The 27,086-nt window shown below is 49.3% G+C and overlaps 3 protein-coding genes across 20 annotated transcripts in view; 2 read left to right on the plus strand and 1 right to left on the minus strand.

Moving 5' to 3' along the window:
- LOC100122060 (LHFPL tetraspan subfamily member 2 protein) lies at positions 1–6,503 on the plus strand. Of its 2 annotated transcripts, none has more exons than XM_001605613.6 (5): positions 1–220; positions 4,937–5,114; positions 5,283–5,555; positions 5,631–5,744; positions 5,810–6,503. In XM_001605613.6, exons 2-5 carry the CDS (start codon positions 4,982–4,984, stop codon positions 5,950–5,952), a joined length of 663 nt encoding a protein of 220 aa, XP_001605663.3. In that variant the 5' UTR covers positions 1–220; positions 4,937–4,981; the 3' UTR covers positions 5,953–6,503. The 2 variants fall into 2 exon arrangements, with proteins under 2 accessions (XP_001605663.3, XP_031784918.1); XM_031929058.2 differs by having other exon boundaries at positions 8–220; positions 4,937–5,086; positions 5,810–6,274.
- The window catches only part of LOC100122044 (disks large-associated protein 4), a 26,521-nt gene continuing 5,765 nt past the window's right edge, over positions 6,331–27,086 (minus strand). For 15 of the 16 annotated variants that reach the window (XM_032599447.1, XM_031929051.2, XM_032599451.1 and 12 more), the window contains 10 exons: positions 26,858–27,083; positions 26,697–26,779; positions 11,242–11,564; positions 9,995–10,331; positions 9,558–9,919; positions 9,069–9,459; positions 8,735–8,984; positions 8,471–8,656; positions 8,260–8,397; positions 6,331–8,195 (listed from right to left, as the gene is read on the minus strand). In XM_032599447.1, coding sequence (XP_032455338.1) covers positions 7,962–8,195; positions 8,260–8,397; positions 8,471–8,656; positions 8,735–8,984; positions 9,069–9,459; positions 9,558–9,919; positions 9,995–10,331; positions 11,242–11,564; positions 26,697–26,779; positions 26,858–27,083 — 2,530 coding nt within the window. In that variant the 3' untranslated portion in view covers positions 6,331–7,961. Of the gene's footprint in view, positions 8,196–8,259; positions 8,398–8,470; positions 8,657–8,734; positions 8,985–9,068; positions 9,460–9,557; positions 9,920–9,994; positions 10,332–11,241; positions 11,565–12,346; positions 13,182–26,696; positions 26,780–26,857; positions 27,084–27,086 lie in introns of those variants that run through there. The other variant, XM_008213261.4, reaches the window with a different exon arrangement.
- Positions 22,292–25,614, plus strand: LOC116417192 (prolyl 3-hydroxylase OGFOD1). Of its 2 annotated transcripts, none has more exons than XM_031929055.1 (3): positions 22,292–22,549; positions 22,632–23,045; positions 23,121–25,614. In XM_031929055.1, exon 3 carries the CDS (start codon positions 23,266–23,268, stop codon positions 25,210–25,212), a length of 1,947 nt encoding a protein of 648 aa, XP_031784915.1. In that variant the 5' UTR covers positions 22,292–22,549; positions 22,632–23,045; positions 23,121–23,265; the 3' UTR covers positions 25,213–25,614. The 2 variants fall into 2 exon arrangements, with proteins under 2 accessions (XP_031784915.1, XP_031784916.1); XM_031929056.1 differs by having other exon boundaries at positions 22,292–22,503.

Raw genomic sequence — 27,086 nt, forward strand, 5'->3', positions numbered from 1 at the left:
AGTTCGGCTCGGCTCATCGTCGGCGCCGGTCGTGTCCCGCCACTGCTCCCGTCTATACGTCATATATATATAAGTGTGCTACTGTGTTGTTGCCGAAAACGCAAATACTGATATAAGGCTCACGTGTGGACTGTTTTTGTGCGACTGCAGCGGCAGCTCTACTGAGATGTGAATTATCGTGGGAATCGAGGAGTGACTCGTCATGGATTAGACACAAAGGGTAAGCTTCTTCATCTCTGTCGGCTTGCGAAACGTCATCTCGGAATCAACAGCACCTCGTGCGATACCTATAGAAGAGAGAGAGAGCTGATGCTCGCGTGTGTGTGTGTGGCGCTTCCAAAAACGTTCCGCCGTCGCTGCATCTCTCGCGATTACATTAATTTACGGGTATAGTCGCGGCTCGTCTCGTCTCCGCCGTCAAGGCTATGCGTGCGTGCGTGTGTGTGTATACGGCGGGGGTTACATTTATGAATTATGCATCCCGATGCCCATCGCTTTCGTTTCTCTCTCTCTCTCTCTTTCTCTCGCGAGAGAGACTACTCGCGCTGCTCCTTATTGGAATTCCGCGCATATTCGTGTCCGTCGCGTGGCAATTATTTTGATTCATATCGATACGCGCGGAGGAGTAAAAACGCAGCCGCGTTATTTTCACCGAGCGACTAATTAAGCCTTGGCCGAGTAATCGAATATCGAGTCGCGGCCTCCTTCGATTAGTCTCGATCGTAAATTAATAACCGTAATAACAACGTTTCTTCCCTCCGCAAGCGGCCTGATTCATGCGCGCGCGCGCTCTGTTTATCAATTAAGCTCCGAAATTTCAGCTCCCCACAGCGCCATAAAGGGAGAATCAAATAGAAAATGCGGCGCTCATCTCCCCCGTCTTGTTTGTTTATCTCGATCGCGCTATCGGGCCACATAACGCGAGCACTATGTGACGCCAGCTATATAGGAAAAAATCTCATCTACGGAGGGGTGGGGTGGGGGGGGGGGGGGGGTTTCACACGCAGTGTGGTCCCAGCTGCATCTCAGCTGCATACAGCGATGCTGTGCGTATCGGTATACTTACTCTCTCGCGGGCGGCTCTCAAAGCCCGAATTCATCACTCCGACACTTAAGCCTTTTAGGAAGGCTAGGCCTCGGCACGATTATTCATCCGAGAGACTTTCGGCTCTCTCGCCTTAATGGGATTAAATTCCGTTGCGTGAGCTCGTTAAAATTTCCCGAGAGTTGCAAGTGGCCGAATGAGCGTGTATGAATTTTCCGGAAAGCCGTGTGGCCAAACCGAAGCGATACCGACTCGTGTACACAGAGAGAGAGGGGGGGGGAGAGAAACGAGCCACCGCGGACTTGAATTTATCGCCGGGTATGCGGAAAAAAGACGAGTCGCGGGAGAGAGACTTTTGTTTAACGAGTCGCCCGCGTTCCCCTGCCGTTTGTTCGGGTAAGGAGATCAGCCGATGCGTTTCGAATTTATTCGTGATCGATGAAGACCCCTTTTTCGCCGTTTAATTATCCTTTAATTATAATCGGAAGGGTAAACAATACTCGCGCGCCTGTTAGCACAGGAATATCGCCCGAAGAAGCCGGAAGCGAAGGGGAGATTTCGCGTGGGCGTCTCGCACTACACTTATCGTCCGAATAAAGCGCAGCAATTCTAGCGCTGCGTTAATATCGCGAGTGTCGAAAATAAATCGTCGCCTCTTTCGCGTACTCCGATGATACGTGCCGCTGAAACGATTTGTATTCGAGTAGGGTACAATGCGGTCGGTCGCATCGACATGCCCGTAACGTCGGTTGTATTTTTCACGGTTGCGTATAGGTGTGTAATGCCCCCCGCACCCTCGCGTGAAGAGAGAAAGCGGGGGACGATTGAATCACGCGCGCGAGGAAAGCCGCGCCTTATAGGCCCTTTTCATACGGACACACACACACACTGGCCCTTCGCGACAAGCTCGAATGGATGTTGCTGCCGTCGCAGCTGACCTGCGATCGGGCTTATCTCGCTTGGACTCGGTTCCGTATATATAGAGTATAAGAGAAAGAGAGAACGGTCTAGCATGGCGTGCAGCGTGCTCTCTCTCTCTCTCTCTCTCGTGTCAATGACTCCTTCATCAGACTCTGCGTGTCGTGTTTATTTTCAGAGCGCGCGCGCGCGAGGGCCGAATTCGTGCGCGTTTCTTTGCGCTACTATATAGAGGGACTTTGCTCGCTTGTCCGGCCAAATTGCGATATAGGTGAAGCGAAAGCGCGTTAACATCCCGCGTAAAAAAAAAAAAAAAAAAAAACGACTCCGATTCGAAAAGCGTCTCGCGGCGGGAAAACGCATCGCGTACCGGCTTTTCCCTCTCGCGCACATCGAGCTAATTAGAATGCATCGCGTGTGCCCGTCCCTCTCTGTACTCTCGAGACGAGTTTACGGACAGAGGCGTGGGCAGTTCTGCAAGATCTCCGCGCGCGCACCGAGTACGTATATATAGTGAAAAAAAGGAACAGTCGGCGATTCGCGCTCCCTGCGTGTATATATATATATACCTATAGCACACGCGTGTATGCATATAGCGGGCGCTTTTCTCTTATTCCTATATACTCGCCTCCTTCTCTCTTTCTCTCTTTGCCCCTCGCTTCGCGCGGCGCGTTTTTTGCGCGTTTTTCGATTCTCCGGTCGCGAGGCTGAATCGGTTGCGCGTACGAGCGCAGCTCGACTTTGCGCTATGGGTGCGTCGAGCAGCCTACTATATACGCTGACTCACTCTCGAGCCTGCGTGGATACATATGCACGCCTGATGAGCGGAAATCGAAATGAGAGTGAGTTTGCGTGTTCATATAGGTAGCCAAAGTATGGCTGACACCTTTGTCGCTGCTCTGCACTCTCTCGCGTAATGCTCTCGGAGCTATTTAACGATAACGGCCACTTGGCTGGAATTCAAGTGGCGAGATGCGAAATCGATGGTAACGAGTACATAAAATCGTCGGACATCCTCGAATGGCCGAGCGTGTACAACTATTAATTAAAACGACATCTCGAAGCAGAGAGAGAGAGAGAGAGAGGCAAACGAGCGGCAACGATTTGTCGCCGGCAATTATCCGTCGATGCGCGATCGTCGCCGGGAATAAATAAGCCGTCCCTAAAACGAAGCCGTCGAGAGCCATCAAACTGGATATGCACAACGCAGAGAGCGCAGAGGTGTGGATGCAGAAGGAAGCTCCAACCAAGCGACGTCGCCCTGTAAAATAGAGCACATAGGAATCCGGAATGTCCGGTCGGCCGAGCTATCGCGATAAATCATCGCGATAAAATCGCCCCCGATATATATTACACGCGCGGCAGCTCTTTCGCGGATAAATGGTATTCGCGCCCGATCATCTCTCTCTCTCTCTCTCTCTCTCTCTCTCTCTTTCGCTCGCCGCGTAAGTATTAAGAGCTGCGCGCTTCTGTTGTAGAGGAAGAAAAAGGGCCACCTGTTCTCCGCGTTCAGCTGCTGCTGTGTGCAGATGCCGAGGGCGGGATTTTCGTTCGCGAAACGGCAGGATTAGTCGTACGTTTCTGGGATTGAATTTAACGAGCCGTTTGTGTGGCGAATTTTTGCGGGACTGGTCGGCCTTCGCCGGGAGAACCTTGCGAAATCGCGTCGTCCCATTTCGATCACACACCCGCGGTCTGTAATTTGACGACCCGTTTACGGGCTGTAACGCTCGCTTTGTTGCTTCGTCTATACCCTCGTCGAGCGAAGATAAGATTAAAAACTACTCGGCGAGATCGAAATTAGAACGTCTTCGAAAAGCCCCTCTCCGCAGTAAAAAACAAACGCCCGTATCAAAACAATGACTCATTCATTCGCCGCTTATTACAGCCGTCTAAAAATAAGCCGATACGAGTACCATCTCAAGGGCCATAAATTACGCTCGCATGCGCGCGCTGAGGACAAACGCCACGAGTACTCGAAAAAATACACACGCGCGAAGGGTTGGTTACGACATCGCCCGCAGGTCCTCGTCAACTGCACCACTCGCTCGACCAATTCACGCGATTGATGGGCGCAGTTTAATTCTCCGCAGCGATACATGTGTTATATGTGTAACGCCGTCGCGAGGGACAATGGCGCGTATTATATATGTGTGTGAGAGAGAGAGCAAGGCGTGGCCGTAAAGGAGCTACGGAGCAAAAAGTCGTGAGTATAGGAGAGACCGAGAGAGGGATAGGAATGACAATAAAGGAGAGCGAAAGGAAGCAGTTTTGTTTCGCACACATCTTCTTCCTACTCGTCTTGACTTTACTGCCGTTATTGCGTCGTTTTTTTTTTCGCGCGCTGATTGACGACCGTCTCTTATATGCGTTTTTTACGGGGCACAATCTCCGGCGATGTGACGAATCGCCGCGCGCGATGCTTTCCGGGGCGATAAGGTCGGGCACGATTTTCGGCAAAAAGATCGCAGCTCTCCGATTTTTCGCGCGTAACGACGGCTGGACTTTCCGAGAACCCGATAACGACAGAGACACCGGATAACGTTCGAATCGCTTATTATAGTCGAAAACTGCGCTTTTCAGTCGTGGGAATTTCGAGCGGATAGAAAGAGAGAGAGACCAGTTTACGGCGCACTCGAAAACTTTTTACCAGCAGGGTATGCGGTAAAATAAAAGCTCCTACGCATACAAGCTTCCAAGAAATGTGCCTATACCTATGTGCAACGCAGTCGAGCGAAAACTTTATACACGTTCTATATTTAGAGGCCGAATAGCCATAGCAGTCAATTAGGAAAAATGGCTTTCTGCAATCGAGGCGAGAAGGAGATTTCGTCGCCCGCATACACGCGGTTTATCTTTACCGCTCTCGGGCAATTATGCAAATTCGGGGGGGGTATCAATTATTGCCACCTATAAGGTTACTACACCAACAAAAATTAATAACAACGTCGACGACCCCGTTTGTTGTTGCAGAAAATGCCAGAGGCGCAGTAGCGGAGAAATATACGTATATCGAGGATGTGCTGCTACGTGATAGTGACCGGGCGCAGCCTGGCCTGGACGCTGCTCTCCCTCCTGGCGTTTATGGCGGTTTTATCGGCCGTCATCACTCCCAGATGGCTGGTGAGCCCGCCAGGGACGATAGACACTAGTGAGACATAAAACGCTTCTCTCTCCCTCTCTCTAAAACTTATTATCCCCCCGTGCATTCCTCTCTCTCTCTCTCTCTCTCTCTCTCTCTCTCTCTACGGGCCATTTCTCATCGTCGACTGTTTTTACTCGTGCACAGTAAAGCCAAATGCGTCATAATATTTTTCAGCCAACGGCACGGAACTGTACTCGCCGACGGTGGGCATCTACAACCGCTGCATCAAGCTCTTCGGCCGCAACCACTGCGGCAACTTCAACATGGAGGGACTGGCCACAGACTCGTCGGTCTTTCCCGGCTGCTGGAAGGCCTCGCTCTTCTTCATGGCTCTGGGGCTCACGGTCATGGGGATCACGGTAGTCGCCGCGCTGCTCGGATGCTGCGTGCAGAGCGTCGGCAGGAAGAGCATCTTCAATCTCGCTGGAGTTGCCCAGGCTGTCGCTGGTACTTTCCCTGTACTCTTCGTCTCTCGACGATGATCGTTTCTCTCCTCGCTATAACGACTTTGAACTTTCGCAGGAATCATTTATCTGCTCGGGATGATCTTGTATCCAGCCGGATGGGGCGCCGAGAGGGTGCAGAGAATCTGCGGCATGGACGCCTACGCCTTTTACCCCGCGAGCTGCACTCTAGGTGACGCATTATTCACAACCAATTCATCGACTTATTATTATAGAAGAACATTCTTAAAATTACAGGCTGGGCGTTCTACTGCGCGGTCTTCGGCGTGATGCTGACGTTCGTCTGCGCGGTGTTCAGCAACCAGGCTGAAAAGTCGACGGCGAGCGACAAAGTCCAGGACAAGATGAACGAAGGCAAGAGTCTCATATGCCTCGTGTGAATAGCGACTGCGATCGCGGCGAAACAGAGCAGAGTCATGACGGCTTTTTCGGAGATAAGTTTTATAATGAGAACCACGCTCTCGGCCCATTCCTAGAATGAATTCCAAGTGCCATCTACAGATATTATACGCGCAGCGTACACTCGCTCTAACTCCACGATTTTACATATCACGGATCCGTGATTTACTTGCATACGCCTAATGTTTAAGAGTCTCACAATAGCGTCTCTCTACTCGACAAGCGATCGAACGATGTATCGTAAGTTACCTGTAAACGTTTTTTATGTACATTTTTCTATGTTTAATAAATATTGTATTAATATGGTTGATTTATTTCTGGCGTAAGGGATACGTTGTGAGAATGAGAAATAGCCTTCGTCTGTTTTGGTTAATGCCGATCGAAAATTTATTACAAATATACCTTAGACACTATCTTACAAAGAATTCATCGCGCGCTGTGATCTCGTACTCAACGAGATCTAGCTCTCTCTCTCTTAATTTAAATAAATAAATATTTTTTTCATCGAGTAAAAAGTACCAAATGTTAAAAACAGAAAAATAATGGTTTTCAAAATAGTCCTAAAAAGTTTTTAAATTCGTGCTCGACCTTGTCTCGGCCCGACAGTTGAAGCAACTTTTGCAGTGTATACGACAATAAAACGTGATTGTGTAAAGCGGAAATCGCTCACTTGGCATTCACCAGGAGAAAAATTAGTGTCGACGAAGAGCACCGCGCCGGATGCATTAATACAAAACTATACGAAAAATCTGAATATAAATTACTACTGAAAAGATAACAGATACAAAAGAATTAATGTGCTCAAAAGTTTCGAACCTAATTCGAGAATAGCAAAAAATAATTCGTACGATGCCTACTTTTCGTGCATTTTGTTTGTATATACAATTTAAAAACTTATTCGCACATTCGCACACTGGTCGAGGTCAAATTAACCGATCTGTACTCGATACTTTTTACATGCATAATCGTACAAGAGTCTACATTTTAAACGTTAAAAATCTGCCTTCAACTTTGTTGTTCCATTGGGAACGATAAACGACTATCTCCTAGGGAGACTATAAAAAAGTAACTCGCAATCTTTTCTATCACCAAACTTTAAATGAGTATTAATAAATTTCAATATGACTGAGTAAAAAGTAAGAACCTTGTCATATCTACAGTTACTTCTAAAATGTTTTACATTCAATGTCATACAGATTATTTTGTAGTAATAAAAAGTAATATTAACAGGAATTCATCCAAGTTGACAACCCAAACAAAAACAAAGCTCTAATGCAGTTGTCAAATGCGTATGGAATGGATATTTACAATTACAATGCACCAGAGTTCTTCACATGCTTTGTCGTCTTGGACGATCAAATGGTTTCTCAATCCAAAGTTTTTTTACCAGTCTTTCGCGCCATCATTATACACACGTATATATAAATATCCGAACTAACAAATTAATGCCACATTTGAGTAGACAAAAATTATTTTGTATTGTTACAAGATTGCTTTCCCAACAGTGACAAGGGAATATAGACACTTCGGTAGAAATAAAACAGTGTTGCGTATAATTATCATGTTGAAGTGTGCACGTTTGATCCGACCAAATGTTGAACGGCGTTTCAATATATCAAAAATATTTACATCCGTGATTCAATTTTCCTCTTATTATTAAAACGACAATTATCAAAAGAAAAAAATTTCTATAAAAATTCTTAGAATTTGTCTGGTCAATTATTTCTGCCTAATATATCGATGTCTTGCGAAGCTTACTGTTAGTATCATTGCTGCAAGATTTAAAAAATTTAATTTTGTTCAAACCGATTAACTTCAAATCGCACCTATAACGGTTGTCATATTTTTAATAACGCATTTTCAAACGCTCATTGAGCAAATGAGCATTACAAAACCGATTTGTATACAATTGTTTTTTGCCAGGGTACTATCCGATTTGAAAATTGTCCTACTGCTTAGAGGCCTTAACTTCATAAAGTGTTTACTTTTGTTACGTTTCGGGAAGAAACATCTCCACAGAGTTGTTCGGCTTTCCGGCGCTAGACCGCATGGCGCGTCTTCTTTCTTCGAGAAGCTGCCGACGAGTTTGTTCCCTTGCCTCGCGAGCTTTACGAGCGGCTTCGGCATTGGCGGCTGACTTAGCTTTCGATGCTGGAGTTTGGCGTCGTTTTATAGCACTGCCATTGTGCGGTGTGGCGGGCGTTGGTTTCTGTTCCGGCGCAACCTGCGAAACGTACCGAGCATTAGTATACCTTTATCTTTAATTACCGAAACTAGCGCGGGTTTACCTCTTGCCATTGTGACTTTCTTGACCGATCAAGCTGTTCGAATAAGTCATTGACTTGAACCACTTGCAGCATGACCATATCCCAGAATCCAGCGAGGTCCTCGCTGGTCGTTGGGAATTCTTCGCCAGGCACTTGATTCTGCGATAACCAAAACCGACTCGTAAGTAAATCGTTATTTGAGTTCACGAGAATCAATGATCAATGCACTCACGATATTTTTCTGACATAGTCCTTCGAATTGCTTCATCTTTTGCGATGCCAACAACCTGGCCTTTCCAGCGGCGGATCTCAATTTTCCAGCAGCTTCCTCTGGAAGTGCCGATGCTCCACTACCGGATAGCTCTGCTTCTGCTCCTTCCGCCAGCACGATTAACCTCTTTCGCTCTTTGTCGAGTACCTGCAAATATCAGAACGTGTGGCAATTATTGACACTTAGCATTACAAGAGCTGAAAATCGAACGACATAAATACGTACACTCATGAAGTAATGGCCGTCCTTCTCCTGGACCTTTTTGGGCGTCTCGGCGCCCTGTTTCGGGATATTGGTGAGACTCGCGCTAGGTTCCAGCACTGGTAAAACGACTTTTGGGGCAGCGGGCTGCTGATCTGTGAGACTGGTAACGCTGGCAGTCATTTTCACATCGCTCGTCGCGTTGTTGCTCTCCTGCTTTATCGGACTCGCTTTTATTTCTTTGGCATCGTTCTTTCCGGTCGAAAGTGAAATTCTAAACAATAGCAAAGGCGTAAAATCAAACTGGCTCGGGAAAGTTTGTCAATTGTCAAATGGGCGATAAGGCAAAAGTACATACCTCTTCAGCGGTTTGATGATCTGTTCGGTGCCGTCGGTGGGCCTCCTCGGACTGACGACCGGCAGCTGAGCTCGGAACTCGGGGCGCAGATGCCGCAGCACCGGCAGATTCTTCAGCGACTCCTCGACGCTCGTCTCGTGCACGGAGGAGTTGTTGTTGTTGTTGTTGTTGTTGCTGCTGCTGCTGGACTTGTTGGCGGACGAGTCGTGGCTGAAATCGTGTTTACTGCTGCGCTTGAAGAAGAATCCCTGGGCCAGAGCGCCAGGCCCGTAGAGCCGCTCGACGCGCTGCTGGATGAAGGACTTCTCGCTGCTCGCCGACGAGTTGAAGCCGCCCTCGTGGTCCGACGAGCCGTTCAGTATGCTCGTCTCGCTGTACGACGCGTGCGAAACTGGAGGGAGATAAGCCGTGATTAGATACAGATGGCGCTTCGATTGATCTAGCGGCTATAAGATATACAATTATCATACGCGTAATGTTCAAACGTACCGTTGACACTGAACGATTTGGGCGACGAGCTGGACATCGAGGAGTAGGACTTGTTCTGCTGGTTGTAGGCGGCGATGCGCATGCCGACGGGGCTGTCGCGCTTGTTGGGCGAGCTGGCTCGTATCGGGCTGAGCTGCTCGAGCGCCGCGGCGTGTCCGGCCGGGGTGCCCCGATCGACCTCGGAGTAGCCCTGACACGAGCCGATGACGCGGCTGGACTCGTGGTAGTTGTCGATCTTGTGCTTGACGCCGCCGTTGGCGAAGCCGTTGTGCTGGCGGTCCATCGCGAGCGGCGATATCGACTGGCTCTTCGTTGGCTGCTGATTACCGGCGGACGTAGGTACGTTCAGCGTCTCGTTCGACCTGATACGTATCGGTTATAGAAAGCTGACCCACATCCTTATCCTCGTTAGCCAGACCCTCGCGAGCCGTACATACCTGAAACCTGCCGGACTGGTGTCCCTGTGGATGAGCCTAGAACCAGGGCTGCTGTCCCTCGAGCGGAAACCCTCTCGTAGCTTGCTGTCGTATCTGGTGATGCCGCTGTAGCCGTTGATGCTGCAGGCCAGGCCCAGGTAGCTCGGCTTCTTCGCCGTCAGCTGCTGCTCTCCGGCTCCGTCGCTCCCGTCCTCTCCGCTGTGTGGCTCGTGACTCTCATGACCATTGCTCTCGGGAGCTGGTGGTGGTTCGGTCACGCGGATCGTCGGCTCACCGTTGCACGTCGAGAGGTTCAGGCTGTGCAGCGTCTTCTCCGACAGCGAGCCCGCGTTCACCTCTGCGGGGAAGAGAGCGAGAATTAGCGCTTCTTCTGCTGTGCGTGTGAGTGTGTGCGTGAATGATAAATCATCAAAGAGAGAAAGAGGCTGAGGAAGGGCTCCGAACAGGATTTCTAGTCGGTTCGTAAAGCCTCGCTTACTTTATCGACGCGTTCGTCAAGCACGTGCGGGCACTGCGGTATGATCGCCGACGACGACGGCGGCGCAGAGTAGACTGCGGCAGCGACCCGTTTTAGCCGGCGGCGCGACACTTGCTCCTGCAGCGCCGGCGACGAAAGTGAAAGACGAGGAGGAGTAGGAGAAGGAGGAGCTATCTCTCTGTGTGTGTATGTGTGTGTGTGTGCGTGCGTTTTCCTCTTTTTTCCCGTAAACGATAAGAGGGCTGCTGCTGCTGCCGCCGCCGCCGCCGCCGCCGCTACAGTGTATATATATAAATTCCGAAGGAAAGAGGAATTCCTTTTAAAAATGTCACCGATGCGAGCGAGCGAGAGAGGACACCGAGAATAGCATAGCGCGCTGCGGCTTTTCAATCGCACTCTCGCACTGATATACACAGGCACACTCGCGCAGGAGCTTGCTTATTCAGCGCAGCTAAGTGCAGCGGCCGGATTATTCCGAGCTTGAGGATTTCTTCGAATTGCTCCGATTCTCTCTTGCGAGTTGTATATAAAATACGTGCGCGCGGATCGATTGTTCGCCAGCGCAGGAATTGAGAGGTCGCGAGTACATAGCAGACTGACTCATCGCGCCGATACACTTATGTGCGAGGGGGATAACGTATAGACTCCCCCGACTGCGCAGGCTCCATCGGCGGAAGGGAGAGGAGCGAGAATAGCTCGTGTGTTCTCGCTCCCGGACGATGAGGTCGCACCGGAGTATCGCTAAGAACGTGTGAGAGATTAACCGAACCTGATCGGTCGGATGCGGACTTGTCGACGTCGAGGCTGCAGCTGCCGATGCTCTCCTGGCTGGTCATATTCGGCTGTCTAACTGTGCCGGCAGCCTGTGCGGAGGCCGGAGCCTCCGGCTGCCTGTTCTCGAGGACTTGCGACGGCGACGGCGGCGGCGGCAGCTGGTCCGGGTCGAGGCGCTGGTAGTTGAGCGGCTGGACGGCCAGCGAGTGGGGCCGAGAGCGACGAGTCGTCCTTGATGGCGGCAGCGGAGGCTCCTCCTGCTGCTGCTGCTGCTGGCTGCTGCTTCGCTCCTCCGACGAGCCACGATCCTCGTGAACACTGAGTCAGTTTGCCAACGTTAGATGCTTGCTTTTTGCTTATACTCGCCTCCGTTTTCATGTTCTTTGTTTTTTTTTTTTTTTTGGTCGATGACATGCACCGGTTTGATAATACAGAAGGGGGGGGGGGTATTGCATGCAACTTCCGGACTGGTGTAGCTACGGTTTCGCCAACGGATTTTATTTGTGCGTGTATTGTAATACTGTGGTATCTGCGTGCGATAAACGTGCGTTAATATGGTTAAGAATATATATAGTTATGAGAATACGTGTGCGAGAGGAGGGACTATATCTGAAATTGCCGTACACCAATAATGTCCGCCGCCGCATATTTTCATGCGGCGTTGACCAAGTGCGCGTTACGCATTTAAAATTTTCATTATTTATTGTATACGATGTATCGTCGCGTTCCAGAACAGACGCGTCGCTTCGGAAAGTGGGCGTTCGCCGATTAAACATTTATGTATTCAGATTATACGAATGAAGTCGCGCTTGTCATGCTCCGTTTTGATCGAATCAGGTAAAAACGAACGCAGAATTATTCTTCGCCGCGATTCGCGCACAAAGTTACGGCACATAATAGAAAATCTACCGCAGCGATGCCCCCCCGAAACTTACTTTCTCCTCAAAGCGATTCGCAACTCCAGGCGGCTAAGGCAGAGCACGAGGGAAAACTCAAAGAACATCACGCACATGACGGTTAGAGCGATAGACTGTCAACCCGTGATAAAGAAAAGCTCGATCGCACACACACACACACACACACACTGTCCACGAGAATACCTGCGGCGCCAGTGTCTCCAGAGCGTGAACTTGGACAGCCTGTTCTTGCCGTTGCTGCTCGTCGTGTCCGATGACGTCGGACGCCGATTGACCGTGTAGGTGCCGCTCTCGATTTTCAACGGCATTGTTGCGACGAAAAATAAGGAAAAAAGAAAAGAAGACTAGCTCGCGATCGATGCGCGCACAGTGAGAGAGCGGATAGAGTCTCAACGAGTGCCAGTAACTCGCCGGCGGCTATTAGCGCGCTGCCCGACGAGCATCGCTTCTATTTTCGTGCTCGCGCGCGCACACAATGCAGTGTAGTGTGGCGGGGGGGGGGGGGGAGAATCGTTTATTGTAAGAGCGAACGAGCGAGCGAGAGTTTTTTAAGTGTCAAAACAGAGAAGGCTTCTTTTTTCGCGCGCGGACGATGTCGAGAGAGAGAGAGAGAGAGATAGAGGGGTGGGGAGGGTGAGGGGATTTTTTTAATGGCCCGCGACGAAGATGCTCGCTGAGAGATATGGACTTTATGGGGTGTTAAGCGCGCTCGCTCCGATGGGTAAGGATATGTAAAAAGAATTTTGTTTCTCGTTCAATCAAACGTTTTCGAGCACTTGTAACGAACGAGAAGGTGTAGGCGTCTCTTTTTAAAATTTGGCAACAATACGAAACTCGTGCAAAATGCTATATACTCGATGAGGCTCTTATCGCGCGAAAACTCAACTAGCGACAACTTATCCCGCGCACAGTCGGATAACAACTTCGCGTGCAGCGCGCACGTGCAGAGCGTGTGCGACGTAGACGACGTGCCGGAGAACTGTGTCTCGGCGCTTTTCCTCTCCGTCGTCGCCGCCGCCGACTACGAGGACGTATTTCGGGAACACGACCCTCGCGCCTCCCACCCCACCCTCTTACTCTCTGTTTTTTCTTTCCTTCCTCGATGTCGTCGTCGCTCATTATTTTCGTGCGCTATGCGCGCGCTGATGTTAATGACCTCCGCGAGAGAGAGAGAGAGAGGGACGGTTTTTGCGAGAGATCGAAAGCTCGGCTTTAACAAACATTCGCGTGTGCACTGGATTACCGAAGAGAGCAGCGTAATAGAAAAAATCGAAACGCTGCCGGAAACGGGAAAGATTCCTCTCCCCGAGACGATTTACGGCGTCGCGCGCCTGTCGCCGGCGGCGGCGGCGGCGGCGGTATTTTTAAAGACGATTTTAATCCCAAAAAGGGAAGCGTGTCCTACATTCGTATATACTATTTTCGAGGAGGAAGCACATAGAGCACTTCCGTTCGAACAACGGGAAGTAATCGTTTCATTCGATCGTCGCAGCTGTTCCTCGAATGCATCTCGTTCTCGTTTTATTCGCGGAAGCTCCGGAATAAAGCGTCGCGCGCGCGTCTGGGAATGCCGAAAATGCGCGCCGCCGTATGATTCCGTCGTCGGGGATCGCAATAATCGCGAAACTGAAATTCACGCTTCGTCTAAGTAGCGCATCCCGAGAGGCGAGAAAAACTCTAGAGAGAGATGCATGATAAGTTTCTTATTACGCTCTGTTGCGATGATGCGGTGTACAGTGAGTCAATTAAAATAGACGAGTGAAATTTAGCAGTGTGGCAGCGATGTAAGGAGGACGACGAGTTAATAATTCGCGCGCAGAAGAAAACGGATGGCTTGTTAATGATGCCCTGGTTATGCGCGGCGATAATAAATCCGCAGCTATTTTTCTATTATACATCTAGTTTCGTACGCTAATCGACAGGATCGAAAACTGCGCCCCAAATCGATACTTCGGATAAGAGGATGAAATATTAGCGCTCGATAATTTTATCCTGTCGTTATACACGCGGTGGTCGGGTGCTGACAGGCAAATTAATACGGATCTCGCGAAAGATAATGAGTTTACCAATAGGCTGCGTTATATATACAGGACAAATCGGATGATAATCGGCTCGAAAACTGGTCGACGTAAACGATAAGAGAGCTTTTTAGATTCAAATTTTATACGCGCCCAGACTCTCGCATAGAAATCGCAACCAGTTCCAGAGAGCTCGAGAAAAGGAAACGGGCACTTTTTCAGTTGCCCCAGTCTGCGTGCGAGCGGTACACACACTTAGACTGGATCTCTAAACTCGAGCTCTTTTTGCAGATTAGCCATAATCGGCGTTTTGAATTTTAAAGCGACAGTGTACTGAATAAGGTCAAAATCTGCAGCGAAAGTAGATCGCCATATCCTATACAACGATTCACACGCAGCAGCCGATAGATTGCAGCCTGGGAACGCGATAATTAGCCCAGCGCACTTGGTAAATATTCTCTCCACGCTCGTGTGTGTGTGTGTGTGTATAACCGACGAAAACGCGTATCGCGCAACGTTGCAAAAAAGGCTCTCGGCGTTAGAAAGAGGAAAAAAGAAAGCAGTCGCGAAGTAGTAAATTTATTCCGAGTACATACATACGGGAGCCGCCGCGAGTGTTACGTATTTAAAACCGGATTCCCGATCCTCGGCCGCGGTGCAATGCGGTAATTGAGGCGATGAGCTGCCCGGATAACTTGTCGCGCGCGAGCATTGTCGTCGATGACGTATAGGCATCACATGCGCGCGCGCGCGCGCGTGTGTGTCTATAATCCGCGCATACCGACACACACTCCGATTTGTTTTGATTGCTCGAAAGTATCATTCCCTCCTCGCTTCAGCGGATAATTAGTATCGACAGGCGCACGCGGGCGTGGGTTACTCGCGTCAGCCTACATTTCAACAGCTCACGGCGACGATGATATTTTGAATAAACTTTTCGACGTTTCTAATAGTAGCCGCTAATACACCGCAGCAGCAGCAGCAGTGAAGGGCTCCTCTCTCCCATTGTGATGCCGAAATAATGAGCGGTTGCGCGACTTTTCATTCGGAAAGCGGTCGGTTCGAACCGCGAGACCATTATTATTTCGAACCGCCAGCCGGAAAAGCACATGGGGGAGAGAGAGAGAGAGAGAGAAAGAGAAGGGCTCTGTGTCTCGAGAAAGAGGAAGAGCTCGCGTTCAGCTCCGTACGTATTACCGTTATAGCTTCAAAACCCATTGGACACTTGCGCTCGCGCTGCCGGACATTCCTGCGAGGAGAATTATTGTGCAGCGGCGAGGAAAACTCTCCCGATCTATTCCTAACTTTACGAGCAGCTGTGTATGAGAGTGTCTGAAAAAAAAGATAAGGCTTTTGGCAGGAGCGAATTTCGAAAAAGACCATATAGAGATAGGGAGACAGTGTAATGTAGTATATAGCCGCGTGCGCGCGCACGAGAGAGAAAGAGAGAGAGATAGAGGTAAGTGACACCGGGTGAACTCCCAGATTTCTATATATAAACGCAAATAAAACAGCCTGACATTTGAACTGCGCGAGCTCAGCGCAGTAGTTCGTTCTCCCTCGGCGACGCTGTCGCGAGAGAGCGAATCGCCAGAGTCTTCCACTACAGCTTGTTGCAGTATCTGACAGCGACGAGGGAAAAAGAGATCCGCTGATGGTTTTTATCGCTGCTATTATTGAATTTCAACGCCAGGATTTTACACCGCCTATGATTGATCGCGGAAGTAATCCGATCCATCGCACAGATTCCACACACGCGTTACGCACACTCCGTTTCCTCACCGCTTCCTAGCTGCTGCAGCATAGACAACATTTCTGCTGATTCGATGCGATCATCGCTGCACCCGAGCATAGTACACTGTGTACGATATGTATATAGGATTATAGTATGCTGGAGAGAGAAGAAATTTTTCTCACCGAGCTCCCGCTTCGACTGAGGCCGAGAGAAAAAGCAAGACATTTTGTGGTCAGCGAGAGACGGGAGATCAAGTGGGAGTACACGCCCTTGCGGAGAGCGCGCCGGAGAGAGAGGAAATAAAAATGAGACGTGTAGTAAGCGAGTAGGCTGCATCCTCGACTCGACCTCTCTCTCTCTCTCTCTGTCCGTGTGTTATATGAATTCGTGATTTCGAGCCGCGTAGGATTGACGTCCGCGAGCCATTTATGGCGCAGCCCGCTAACTGCTGGCCGAAATATCGTTCGCCGGTAGACTTACTGCTATTATACACTCGTGCGACTTAGACTTTCTCGCAACCGAATTAAGCGATTCGCGATGATATTTCGTGTATTACGCACAGCCCGAGGCACTCGAGCCATGAAAAGTGAGTCAGCTGCTTGTTTGCGACATTTTTCCCGAAACGGCCCATTCGGTCATGCCAATCGACGCCCGATGCATCGTCGGAGATGCTAATAAAATAAAGTTCAAGATCGTCGTCTCGCCGCATCGCAGTAAGACGATCGTCGTGTGCGACATCGTCGATGCGTAAACCAGTATATGGCTACGACGATACAAAACGCACGGCGTAATTGCCCTTTTTTTTTCAAAACGGTAAACTATATACTGCTCGCGCATCCGTCGCTCGTCGTTTTTCTTCCTGTGGTCGCCGCCGTGCACATATTAAGTGCCTCTTTCGCTCAAGAGAGAATGAGCTGTACTTTTTCCGAAATGCGTACGATGATATCATAAGAGAAGAAGAGGAGGAGGAGAGATGATGAATACACACGGGTTATACTTTATATTATATTAAGAACAATGACTAATCTTACGTGGAATAAACATGAGTGCGGGTGCGGCGTTGTGCAAGAGTATGTGCGCCATGAGACGTGTAATGGAATGGTACGTACAGAGCAACGCTCGGAAAGTGTGTATGTATCTCGTGAGTCACATGCGTGTGCGTGTCTAAAAAGCAGCACAACGTCTCAATCGTGCGTGCTATGTAGTACGCTTTCCGAGCGCGAATAATGCCATTCGATGCAGTCTAGCCCCCGACACCTGCCAGTTTCCTTTTCTCTCTCTCTCTCCCTCTCTCTGTCTCTCCAAGTATAGATATAGTAAACACACACGCATAAGAAAGTGCCAAAAGGTTAGCCTAATGAAGTCGCCCGTGATAGCTCGGCCTTTTTCCACCTTGAGGTGTCCAGGAGAGAGCTCGAATTAACGGTTACACAGCAAAGCTGCTGCTTGGCGAGGAAGAGAACCGGATTTCCGAAAAAGGCCAAAGGGAAAGAGAAGTCGGTGCAGCGCAAGTCTCTCTCGCCCACGCTCCTCCAACTACAATAAATTATGAATGGACGCTGCAGTTACACATAAGCGCCGTCGTCGCGGGAAAGGGACTTTAAACCTGTTTATCGACGCGGCATATCGGTGATATTGGGACGCGAGACAAATCGCCGAGCTAATCGAAGGTGAAGACAATGGTGCGCACTTTTTTTCCTCGTCTTCTTCTCCCTCACCTCGCCAGCATCCGCTGTCCGAAGGTTGTCGCGCGACTTTTTTTATCTCGCTGCAACGAGCGCGAATCAATCAGTCGTTATCGCTGGAAAAGAGTCCTCCCACGCGCCGTTTAACATTCCGCGCGATTTATCGTACAGGGAATATTGCGCAACGCGTGTAATATGCCTATAACGCACTGCGAGATTACCGAATAATACGGCGAAGCGGTGCGTATACACAGCTCGTTGTCGTTACTCGTTATGACTCGACGCTCGACCAGCTGTTACTGAGGTGTCCCGTTAATGCTACGACGAGTCGATTGACTTTTTGGATACCGTAACGTTCAGAGAGTCCGCAATTAGCGGAAACCGACCTCGTTGCTGCACGCTTGACCGTGAATATTTCTTTATCGCGTTTTCATGGGAACGACCGGCGCGCAATCAACGGTACAATTCTTTTTTCCCTCTCGCGTATACTCTTCGGCTATATATTGCATAATTTGATGCTCATTCGATAAACGCAGGAGTTATACAGTCGGGGATTCTCTCTCTCTCTCTCGCTCTCGTGGAGTCGACAAAGGTAAACTTGACTGACGGGTTAATGCGCCTTTCATTTTCCGCGGCAAAAAATCGAGTGCGCTAATGTAGAGGCTCTCGCGAGAGAGTATAGAGTTGCCGGTCATCGAATTAAAGCAAATCTCCCGCAGTGGGAATCGGAGAGAGAGAGAGAGAGAGAGAGAGAGAAAAAAAAGAAGAGCATATAGGTTGATTCGATAATGGACGGGGCTGCAAGTCACTCTGGAATTCGGATAGGTGATTGCTCCGCGAGCGCTGCGTGTTTACGCGGAAAAAATCGATCGCGGCGGTGTGTGTGCGTGGAAGAATAGCCCGTTGGGAGAAACTCGGTTTCACGGTAAGTCGATGATATTAGAGGTTTTCCAAGCGGTGGTACAACTCTTCAAAGGAATTACTGGCTTGTACCGAACAAAATCGCACGTCACCGCGTATAATTTCTATTCTTTCTCCTCTGCGTGTCTCTTGCGCAAACACGGACTTTCCAAAGTTACACCTATACAAACTTAATATTCAACGAGACAAGAGCGCGCGCAGCAGTCTGGATCAAGAATCCAATCGAAAAAGTCCAGCAACCCGTGTCGAGAGGTTCCGTTAATAATATCTCTCTCTCTCTCTCTCTCTTTCTCCCGCCGTCGAATTTCGCGCCGATCGATTCCAGCAATGCGTCCGATACAGCATTCCGCACCGAGTGCGACGGCCGTCTCAGTCTATCGGCGAACGATACCAGACACTTCGATTGTTATGCTAACCGGCCGACAATGAACGCGCCATCCGGTCAATGGGACCTTTTATTTTTATTTTCCGTTCTGCGCTCGCGCAGATTTTTTTCTCCCCCTTCTTCCGCGCGAGAGATGCAGCCCGACAATGGTGACTTTTGTGCTCGGAAACACGAAATAACGCACGAGAGAACCGCGTTGCCACGGGCGCGTTTATCGATTGTACACGTGTGTTGGCAATAAGTCGAGCGTCGAAATTTTCTGCGGAGAGAGAGAGAGAGAGAGAGAGAGAGAGAGACTGGCAGAAGCGGAGGGGCATATTAGGCTCGGCTCGTAGGACGAACAAAAGCTGATCGATATACGCGCACGTAGGAGTGCAGTCTCGCTGCACGTTTATATATATATATATATATATCGAGCCAACAGAGAAGGAATAAAAAACGCTGCTCGTTGGCCGCTCGCTCGTGCATATCGAGACCGAATGATGTCTCGAATTACCATGAAAGAGACTCTCGTTGTTTTTTCCTCTCTTCCATATACACCCGTCCTGTTTTTACCGCGCGCTGACGTCGCGTAATTTACGCCGCTGTCCTGTAAACCCCCGAGTTTACGGTTCATCGTGTTTAATAATCCCGTACCTGCGCGAACCCCACCGAAAACTTTGCGCATAACGAAGGGATCTCGACCCGCCGCGTGTGTGTGTGTGTAATATTCGCGGATGTATAGGAGAGCAGCACGCGCTAGACGGGCGCGCGCATCCAGAGTCCCGTTCAAGGCCAGAGGGAGAGAGAGAGAGAGAGAGAAAGCTGCCGTTGTGTGTTGCACGGATCGAGCGCGCGGATATCGCAGACGGCCGAAAAAAGGGAAAAGCAAAAAATCGCGCGCGAGCGAGGGTTTCGGGGGATTTCGCGGAAACCGCCGGTTATTATCTATATAGGATGCTGCCGCTAGAAGCGTGGAACAAAGAGCCGCGATTTTTTTACAAAGAGGATGACATTACGGCGTCCTTGACCGTTAACATTGGCGCGTTGTTTGCGCGTAAACAAGAGGGAAGCGCGAGTTGCGTCGAGTTTTCAAACAACTTTTCTATTTCATAAGTAAGTAGTTGTTATAATATGCGAGTATGGAAGGAACCTCATCCGGAGATTCAGGAAGTCGGAGCGACAGGAAGTCAAGGTGTAACTCTAGCCGCGAGAGCGCTACATATAACTGGCGCGTATAGGTGTGTATATATACCTATACGCAACATCGCGCGATCCTCGCGAGAAATGGCCAAAAAGATGGCGTGTGCACTCGCCCGATCTCCGATTGATGCGAGACACACGTAACTCTCTCGCGTAAGACGTGTGTGGCTAGTAAGCTGTATAAGTAGAGAGTTTTGAAAAATACCGCGCCTACGTTTCCTGGGTACGTTTATAGTGAACGAGGGGGATCTATAAACCGAGCTGCGACACGACTGTATTTACTTATTCAGGCCTATGTGTAGAGCAGCCGGCATTACGATCGAAATTGAGCATAACAGCCGCGAAGACTAGAGCCATGGATATGGATATACAGAGGAAGGAAGACGCGCGTAACGCACTCGCGGGGCTGCTATGGCTGCAGTAATCAGCGCGGCTTAATAATCAATGACAACGCGCCGACAATTCAGTCGATCCTACACACACACACACACACACACACACACACACATCCTTGTGAGAAACGTCTCGTTCTAATGCATACGCGAAATCTCGAAAGAGGCCACACTCGCACACGGCGAAGAGGCGAACGTGTCGTCGTCCGAAAGGGTGTCAGCTCCTTGGCACTTTCTTACATTCCCGTTTACATCCGCGGATATAGGTTATAAGACTGTCCGCGCTGCCGCGAGCGCGAGAGAGAAGGAATCAAACAGACAGAGGAGAAAAGGACAGACAGCGTGTACGACTCCTGGCCGACTGTATTCGTGTTAAACGCGCGTACTCACGTGCTGCTTTCCTCCTAACAGTCGCGTCCTCTCCTTCTGGAGCACGGCGTCACGGTGTAATCCTGCGGACGACGATTTGGCGCGCGCGCGGAACGTTATAACTGTGTGTGTGTACTGTAGAAGCGCGTGTGCGCGAGTGAGAGGCGCGACAAGCACGACGACGACGACGTTGCACTGTCAGCTCGAACTATCGCACTGAGGATTTCAAGTGCCAGGGTGTGCCCGGGGACGTTGCTGCGGCAGCATCCGTCAAGCCTGGACTGCCATATTGCCTGTGGCGCACTGGACTCTACAGTTTTACACTCTGCGCCTCGCCTCTCACTCCCTCTCGCTCGCGCTTTTACTCTTTCCGCGAGTTTCAGTTGTTGACGATCCTCGATCTATGCCGCTCATGGCCTCCGAAAGACCGACAGCGCTATCTGCGGGACGAGCGCGGAAGGTTGGACCGATGCGAGCTCGGTCGGTTATATCTTATATATGGGTCGATCAGCTGACGGAGCGCGCGAGTTTTCGAACGTTGTCTCTTGTGCAAGGTAAACAGTGAGCTGTTACGTTTCGGTGTTGAGATACGGGCTTATCTGCGGGGATGGATCCTTTTCAAAGTCCTATTACGGGGTGTAATGAAGCGATTCTTTTGTTATCTTAGGTTTGACAAATTTACGACGAGTTACTTATAATCGGCTCATTAATTCCGTTGAATGAGTGCATCGATTATCTTCGAGTCGACAAGTTGCTCGAGCCAATGAGTAAATTATTGCAATAGACGAGTATACAACAGACGCTTCCTACTCTGATTTGCTCCACATGTGGGTCGGATCGTGTAATGTATCGATCGTTACTTTTAAATTCCTCATTCCACGCAATTTATTACGTCGATTTAATTGACGAACCCAACGCATATTGAAAAAAAAAAGTACTACGCGTTCTGCCACATTGTACCTCTCAGTGTATTATAACCCCCTTTCCGGTTGTTCGAGCACGCGATAAAGTATATATATATATAGAAATTTCCGGCGGCGTGCTCTTTATACCTATACGCATATCATGTAGTTCGCAAAAATCATGATGTAACTCCCCGGCAAGTTTGAATCAGCAGCGGAGCGATAAAAATCTTTCCTCTCGTGCCGTTCTAGACGAGACGACGAATCGATGGCGAGTGCGCGGGTCCTCTATGGGTGTATAGAGAGAGTGAGAGAGAGAGAAAAAATAAAACAAATCGCACAAGCGCGTGTAAATAGCGAGCGCGCACGCGGTCGGAGCACGTGGGCTCATTGCCGAAAAGAGGGGCAGCAGCCCCGGAAGCCGCCGAGATCTCCCTCTGCACGAATAGCCGGCGCGGATCAATGTTTTCGAATCAAGCAGTAGCGCGCGACTTTGGCGCTCGGCTAGCTTTGGCGGTCACCGGCGGCGCAGTACCTATTTCCACGCTGTGCGCGACTATGGAGTTGCGGCGGCGGCGGCGGCTCGACTGACTTTACCCTACCATACCTACTTACCGCACTCGTACACCGCTAGCTCCATCTCTTTCTCCCTCTCTCTCTCTCTCTCTCTCTCTCTCTCTCTCTCTCTCTCTCGCTCTCTCTCTCTCGCTCTCTACGGAAAATACACACGATAGGACGCAGCAGCTCGCAGGTCAGTCCGACTGCCGGCAAACCGCCTGCTCTCGCTTAAGCCGCAGGTTATTTAGCTTTTCACTCGTCAGTTTATCGAATAGCCAGTTTGCTCGACTTTATTTTTCTAACCCGAGGATATTCTTGCAGAAAGCAGCCACGTTTTGGAGCACAGCAGCGAAACACGAGGTGAGCAGCAGCAGCAGCCGCAACGACCACGTGGGCCACAGCCGCACACCGGCTCACTCCCATGGACTCGAGAATAAGCAGGCGAGTATCCTAGTGACGAAGAATCGCGCGATTCCGGAGGAGAATATTGCCGAGAGAGCGCAGAACGAGTTTCCCGGCGTGAAATTTGGTTAAACCAAGCACGAGGCGCTGTGCTGGCTGGAAGCACGTTGTTGCGATTTTCGAAGAAGGGGGTTGGCTCTCGTTCGCGAAAAAATCGTCTACTGCTATACCACGTTTCCGGGACACGGCGCACTGGCGGCAGATTCAAAAGCGACGAACAACCGTATGCACAGTGAGAGGCAGCTTTTCAAGATTTTTATTTTGCTCTTACAAGTAAGTAAGCCGGAAGTCGAGAGAATCTCGTTGACTTTTCGAACGACTGGAGAGTAATGAAATTTTTTTTACAAGACTTTAAGGCATTGGAGGACATTGCCGCTCAACTAAATGTGATATTGACAGCAGCAGTTACCGGCCCCTCTAAAGAACTGAATTTATATTACTCCACTCTTGGCACAGATTTTACTCCTTGTAAATTAAGGTAAAGCATAGGATCATGGAACAAGGAGAGCCCGCGACCAAGAGAGTCAAACATTCCATTATTTCGGAGCACATCTATCAACCAGAATTCCAAGAGATATTCTCCAAGCATTGGCACGACAGGAGTTCCATCAAGACTTTGAATTTGGAAGTGATAGCAGAGCCTTTCCGGGTCTGCAAGATATCCAATTTTATCAAGAATGAGGAATTCATGGATGACATCAAGAATGAATTGCTCGACGTCAAGACTCGAAGGAACAGCATGGACCTGTACCAGTTCGAGCAATCGAAAGATCTGTCCGATGTAAATAAAAATAATGTAAAAACATTGTTCCAAACCTTCCAGACTGACTTGGTCAGCTGGATGGAGAAGAATACGAAAATCGAGCTGAACAGAAAAATATCCATGTCAAGTACCTGTTACTCCGATACTGATTACCTTCTTTGCCACGATGATAATTTAAGTGATCGGAGAATCGCCTTCATTTTGTACCTGTCAAAGAATTGGACGGAAGAGGATGGAGGTACTTTAGATCTTTTTGATTCCGACGAGAACGGACATCCCACAAAGGTTGTGAAATCACTGATACCTGAATACAACTCATTGGTCTTCTTCGAGGTTGTGGACAACTCTTACCATCAAGTGGCCGAAATAACATCCCCAGTGAAGGGCAGGTGGAGTATCAACGGATGGTTCCACGGACCATTGCTGGAAGACAGGAAACCCGAAAGAACAGAGCAGTTATTGAACTTTCTCCAGCCTGAAATCACTGAATTTGATTTGAATTCATGGATATCCAAGATGTACTTAAATCCAAGCATCACGAAGGAGATACAAGAGGACGTCGAGCAAAAATCCTGTGCATTCCTGCAAGGCTTTCTGAATAATGACATCTACAGCACTCTGTGCGAAGAGCTGGAGTCCGACAGCATAAAGTGGAAGAGGGTTGGTCCGGCGAACGTTCGCAACTACGAGATAGCAGAGGAAGACAGTCTCCCCGAGACTCTGGCGGATTTCTACAAATTGTTTAAGTCAATTACCATCTGCCAGTTGCTGAAGAACTACACAGAGTTAGAGTTGGTGCCTGAAAACGAATTGATGAATCCAAAGATGACAATAGAGCTGCAGAGGTGGACCAAGGGCTGCTACACACTGGTCAACGACAGGCACACCTACCAAGATGACGCGCCTGCGACCATCGACGAGATAGAGCCCGACCCCAGTCAGACTGACACGCCTGCCACTATCGACGAGATAGAGCCCGACCCCAACCAGGCTGACACGATTGACGTAGCACTAGACGCTCCAAGTTCGTCGAAGACCCCGACGCGACCGAGCAACTACACCGAGGAGTCGAGCTTGAGCGACAAGAAGCTCAGCGAGGACACGGGCTGCAACACACCACCGAGCAGTCAGGACGGCGACGACGAGGAGGAGGACGAGGTGGAGGCGAAGAAGCGGAAGATAAAAAATAAGTCGCCCAGGGGCGAAGGCAAGAGGCCGATGGTACAGCAGAGCTCGTCTTCGGAAGCCGAGACGATCAGCGAAACGCAGCAGGAGCAGCAGAAGCAGATACACCTGAGGAACTTGGACACGGACGACTCGGACGTGTCGGACATCGGAGACTACTTGTCGGATCCGCTGGACCGCTCGGACGAAGAGGAGCAGCCAGAGGAGGAAGCGTCCGCCGAGGAGCAGCCGGAGGAGGAAGCGTCCGTCGAGGAGCAAGAGCCCGGCAGCCTCGACCTCGTGATACAGTTCCATACGAGCTCTCTCTCGAAAATCCAGACCATAGACTATGTCGACCTGAGGGAGGAGGAAGGCGCCCTCATAAGCGTCCCACCCAAGGACAATCACCTGTGCCTGGTTTACAAGACGCTCGGCACCTGTCGTGTTCACAAGTTCATCAACCACTACTTCAAGGGCGCCTTCTACAACCTCGTCTGCACGTATTACGAGTGAGAGGATATCAATACGAAGACAAAAGTGAGAGTATCGTTATACAAATTTCGGCGCGTTTTTTCTTCTTCTTCTTCTTCTTCTTTTTTTTTTTTTTTTTTCGTAGAATTTAAAAACAAAACTCGGCCCGACGATTTCCGTTATTATTATTATTATTATTATTATTATTACTATTATTATTACTATTATTATTATATTATATATGATTATTATTATTATTATTAATATTATTATTTTTTAAATTAAACGAAAAAAAATTGTACAGTCATGCGAGGGCTACAAGCCGCAGTGATTGGCACTTGTCTAGAGAAAAGCACCAAGGAATTTCGCTATAAATATATTCGTCGTGCGATAAAATGGCATGTATTAATAAAAATCATCAGTATTTATGATCGTTTATCTGAACTTTACGTCTTCATTGCGTATCTGTGTGTGTGTGTGCGCGTAAAAGTTCCTCCCTTTATAACCTTCCCTATAAGCAATATCATCGGCTTTTAAATTCAATTTCTGCTTTCCAATATATACGTATCCGCCACTTTTAGGATTGCCGCGCGCCAGGATTTTCATGTAAAAGTTTTTATCGTCGCTTTTGGTGTAAAAATAAACGCGCCACGAGTTATCGCTCGGAAGATAAGACCGACGCTCGATTAGCATTCGAAATTTTCAGATAAAGCCGTTACGCAATATTCGCCGCGTTACGAAGCTCATTCAACATCACGAGCGCGAAAGGTCAGACGGTTGACCCCGAGGCGAAAGCCGCAGGACATGTGAAGCGCGCGCATCGATCGCAAAAACCGACCGGAAGCGGCGCGATCAATGTGGAGCGTTCGTCAATGCACGCGCTTGTGTGTGATACAATAAGCTCCGAGATATTACAGTCTTTTTTTTTTCAAGGATTTGTTCTCTCACTACGGCTCTAATGAGGCAATTCAACGCTACCGCAGCGCCAAAAATGCGCCCATGCTAATTTAATGCACTGCACTAAATCTAAAATCGGGTTTGTCTCAGCTTTGAAAACTCACTCAGCTTGTGGAAATTAACATTGGCATTTTGGCGCTGCGGTATCGTTGAATCGCCGAATTGTCCGCCGTCGTCTCTGGCCTCGCGCGGGTTATTTGAATTCCGCCGCGCTTAATTAATCGGGGGAATTGGGGAGACTAATACGTGACCGAGGCGGATCAAAGTAATTTTTCTCCATGGTCGAGATTAATTTTATCAACGAGCTGCAGCTCGCTCTCGTGGGTATTTTTGTTCGCTTCTATTATTATCGCTGGAGGAAGTGCGGCTCTTATCATCGGCTACTACTACGTACAAATGGAGAGTTGCATACAATAACAATATATATACAGAGTACTTTTTCAGGTCTGGGTAAATAAACTTTATTCATACGTTAGTAAAGCTTATTTTTCATAGAAGAGAAAGTAATAGACTACTTTGAATAAGAGCATGAAGTAAGTATAAATAAATATACATTGATTTTGGCTTACGCTCGGAGGCTCGTACGGGCGTCCGGTGCTTCCTGAATCCGAAGCCTCGGGCTCTTCGCTCCGTTCGTTCTGGCCGTCGGCTCCTGCGGAAAACATTCTCCTCAGAAGTTATCTCGCGAGAGAAGAAGCGCAGAAGCGCTCTGGAGTATACGACAACTCACTCTCGAGGCCTTGATGGCCCGCTTGCGCATCTCGTTGAGCTGAAGCTCCCGTTGGAAGCTGTAGTCCGCCGAGTCATTCCGTTCGACCTTGGTCCCGTCTATTTGGCCGCTCGAGTACTCCACCTGGAGCCAAGGGCAGATGCTCGGCGACGAGGGCAAGGATCCCTTGCTGTTCGGTCTGGTCAGCCTCGGAGAGAGCCGTCGCAGCAGGGACACCAGCTTCGACCTG

Source organism: Nasonia vitripennis, chromosome 4 (genome assembly GCF_009193385.2).
Source record: "Nasonia vitripennis strain AsymCx chromosome 4, Nvit_psr_1.1, whole genome shotgun sequence".
In the NCBI taxonomy this organism is placed as follows: Eukaryota; Metazoa; Arthropoda; class Insecta; order Hymenoptera; family Pteromalidae; genus Nasonia; species Nasonia vitripennis.

Coding starts and splice junctions, on each gene's coding strand:
- LOC100122060 (XM_001605613.6), top strand. CDS start 4,982: ATGTGCTGCTACGTGATAGTGACCGGGCGCAGCCTGGCCTGGACGCTG. Junction 5,556..5,630: donor AGTTGCCCAGGCTGTCGCTG/GTACTTTCCCTG, acceptor GAACTTTCGCAG/GAATCATTTATCTGCTCGGG. Junction 5,745..5,809: donor CCCCGCGAGCTGCACTCTAG/GTGACGCATTAT, acceptor TTAAAATTACAG/GCTGGGCGTTCTACTGCGCG.
- LOC116417192 (XM_031929055.1), top strand. CDS start 23,266: ATGGAACAAGGAGAGCCCGCGACCAAGAGAGTCAAACATTCCATTATT.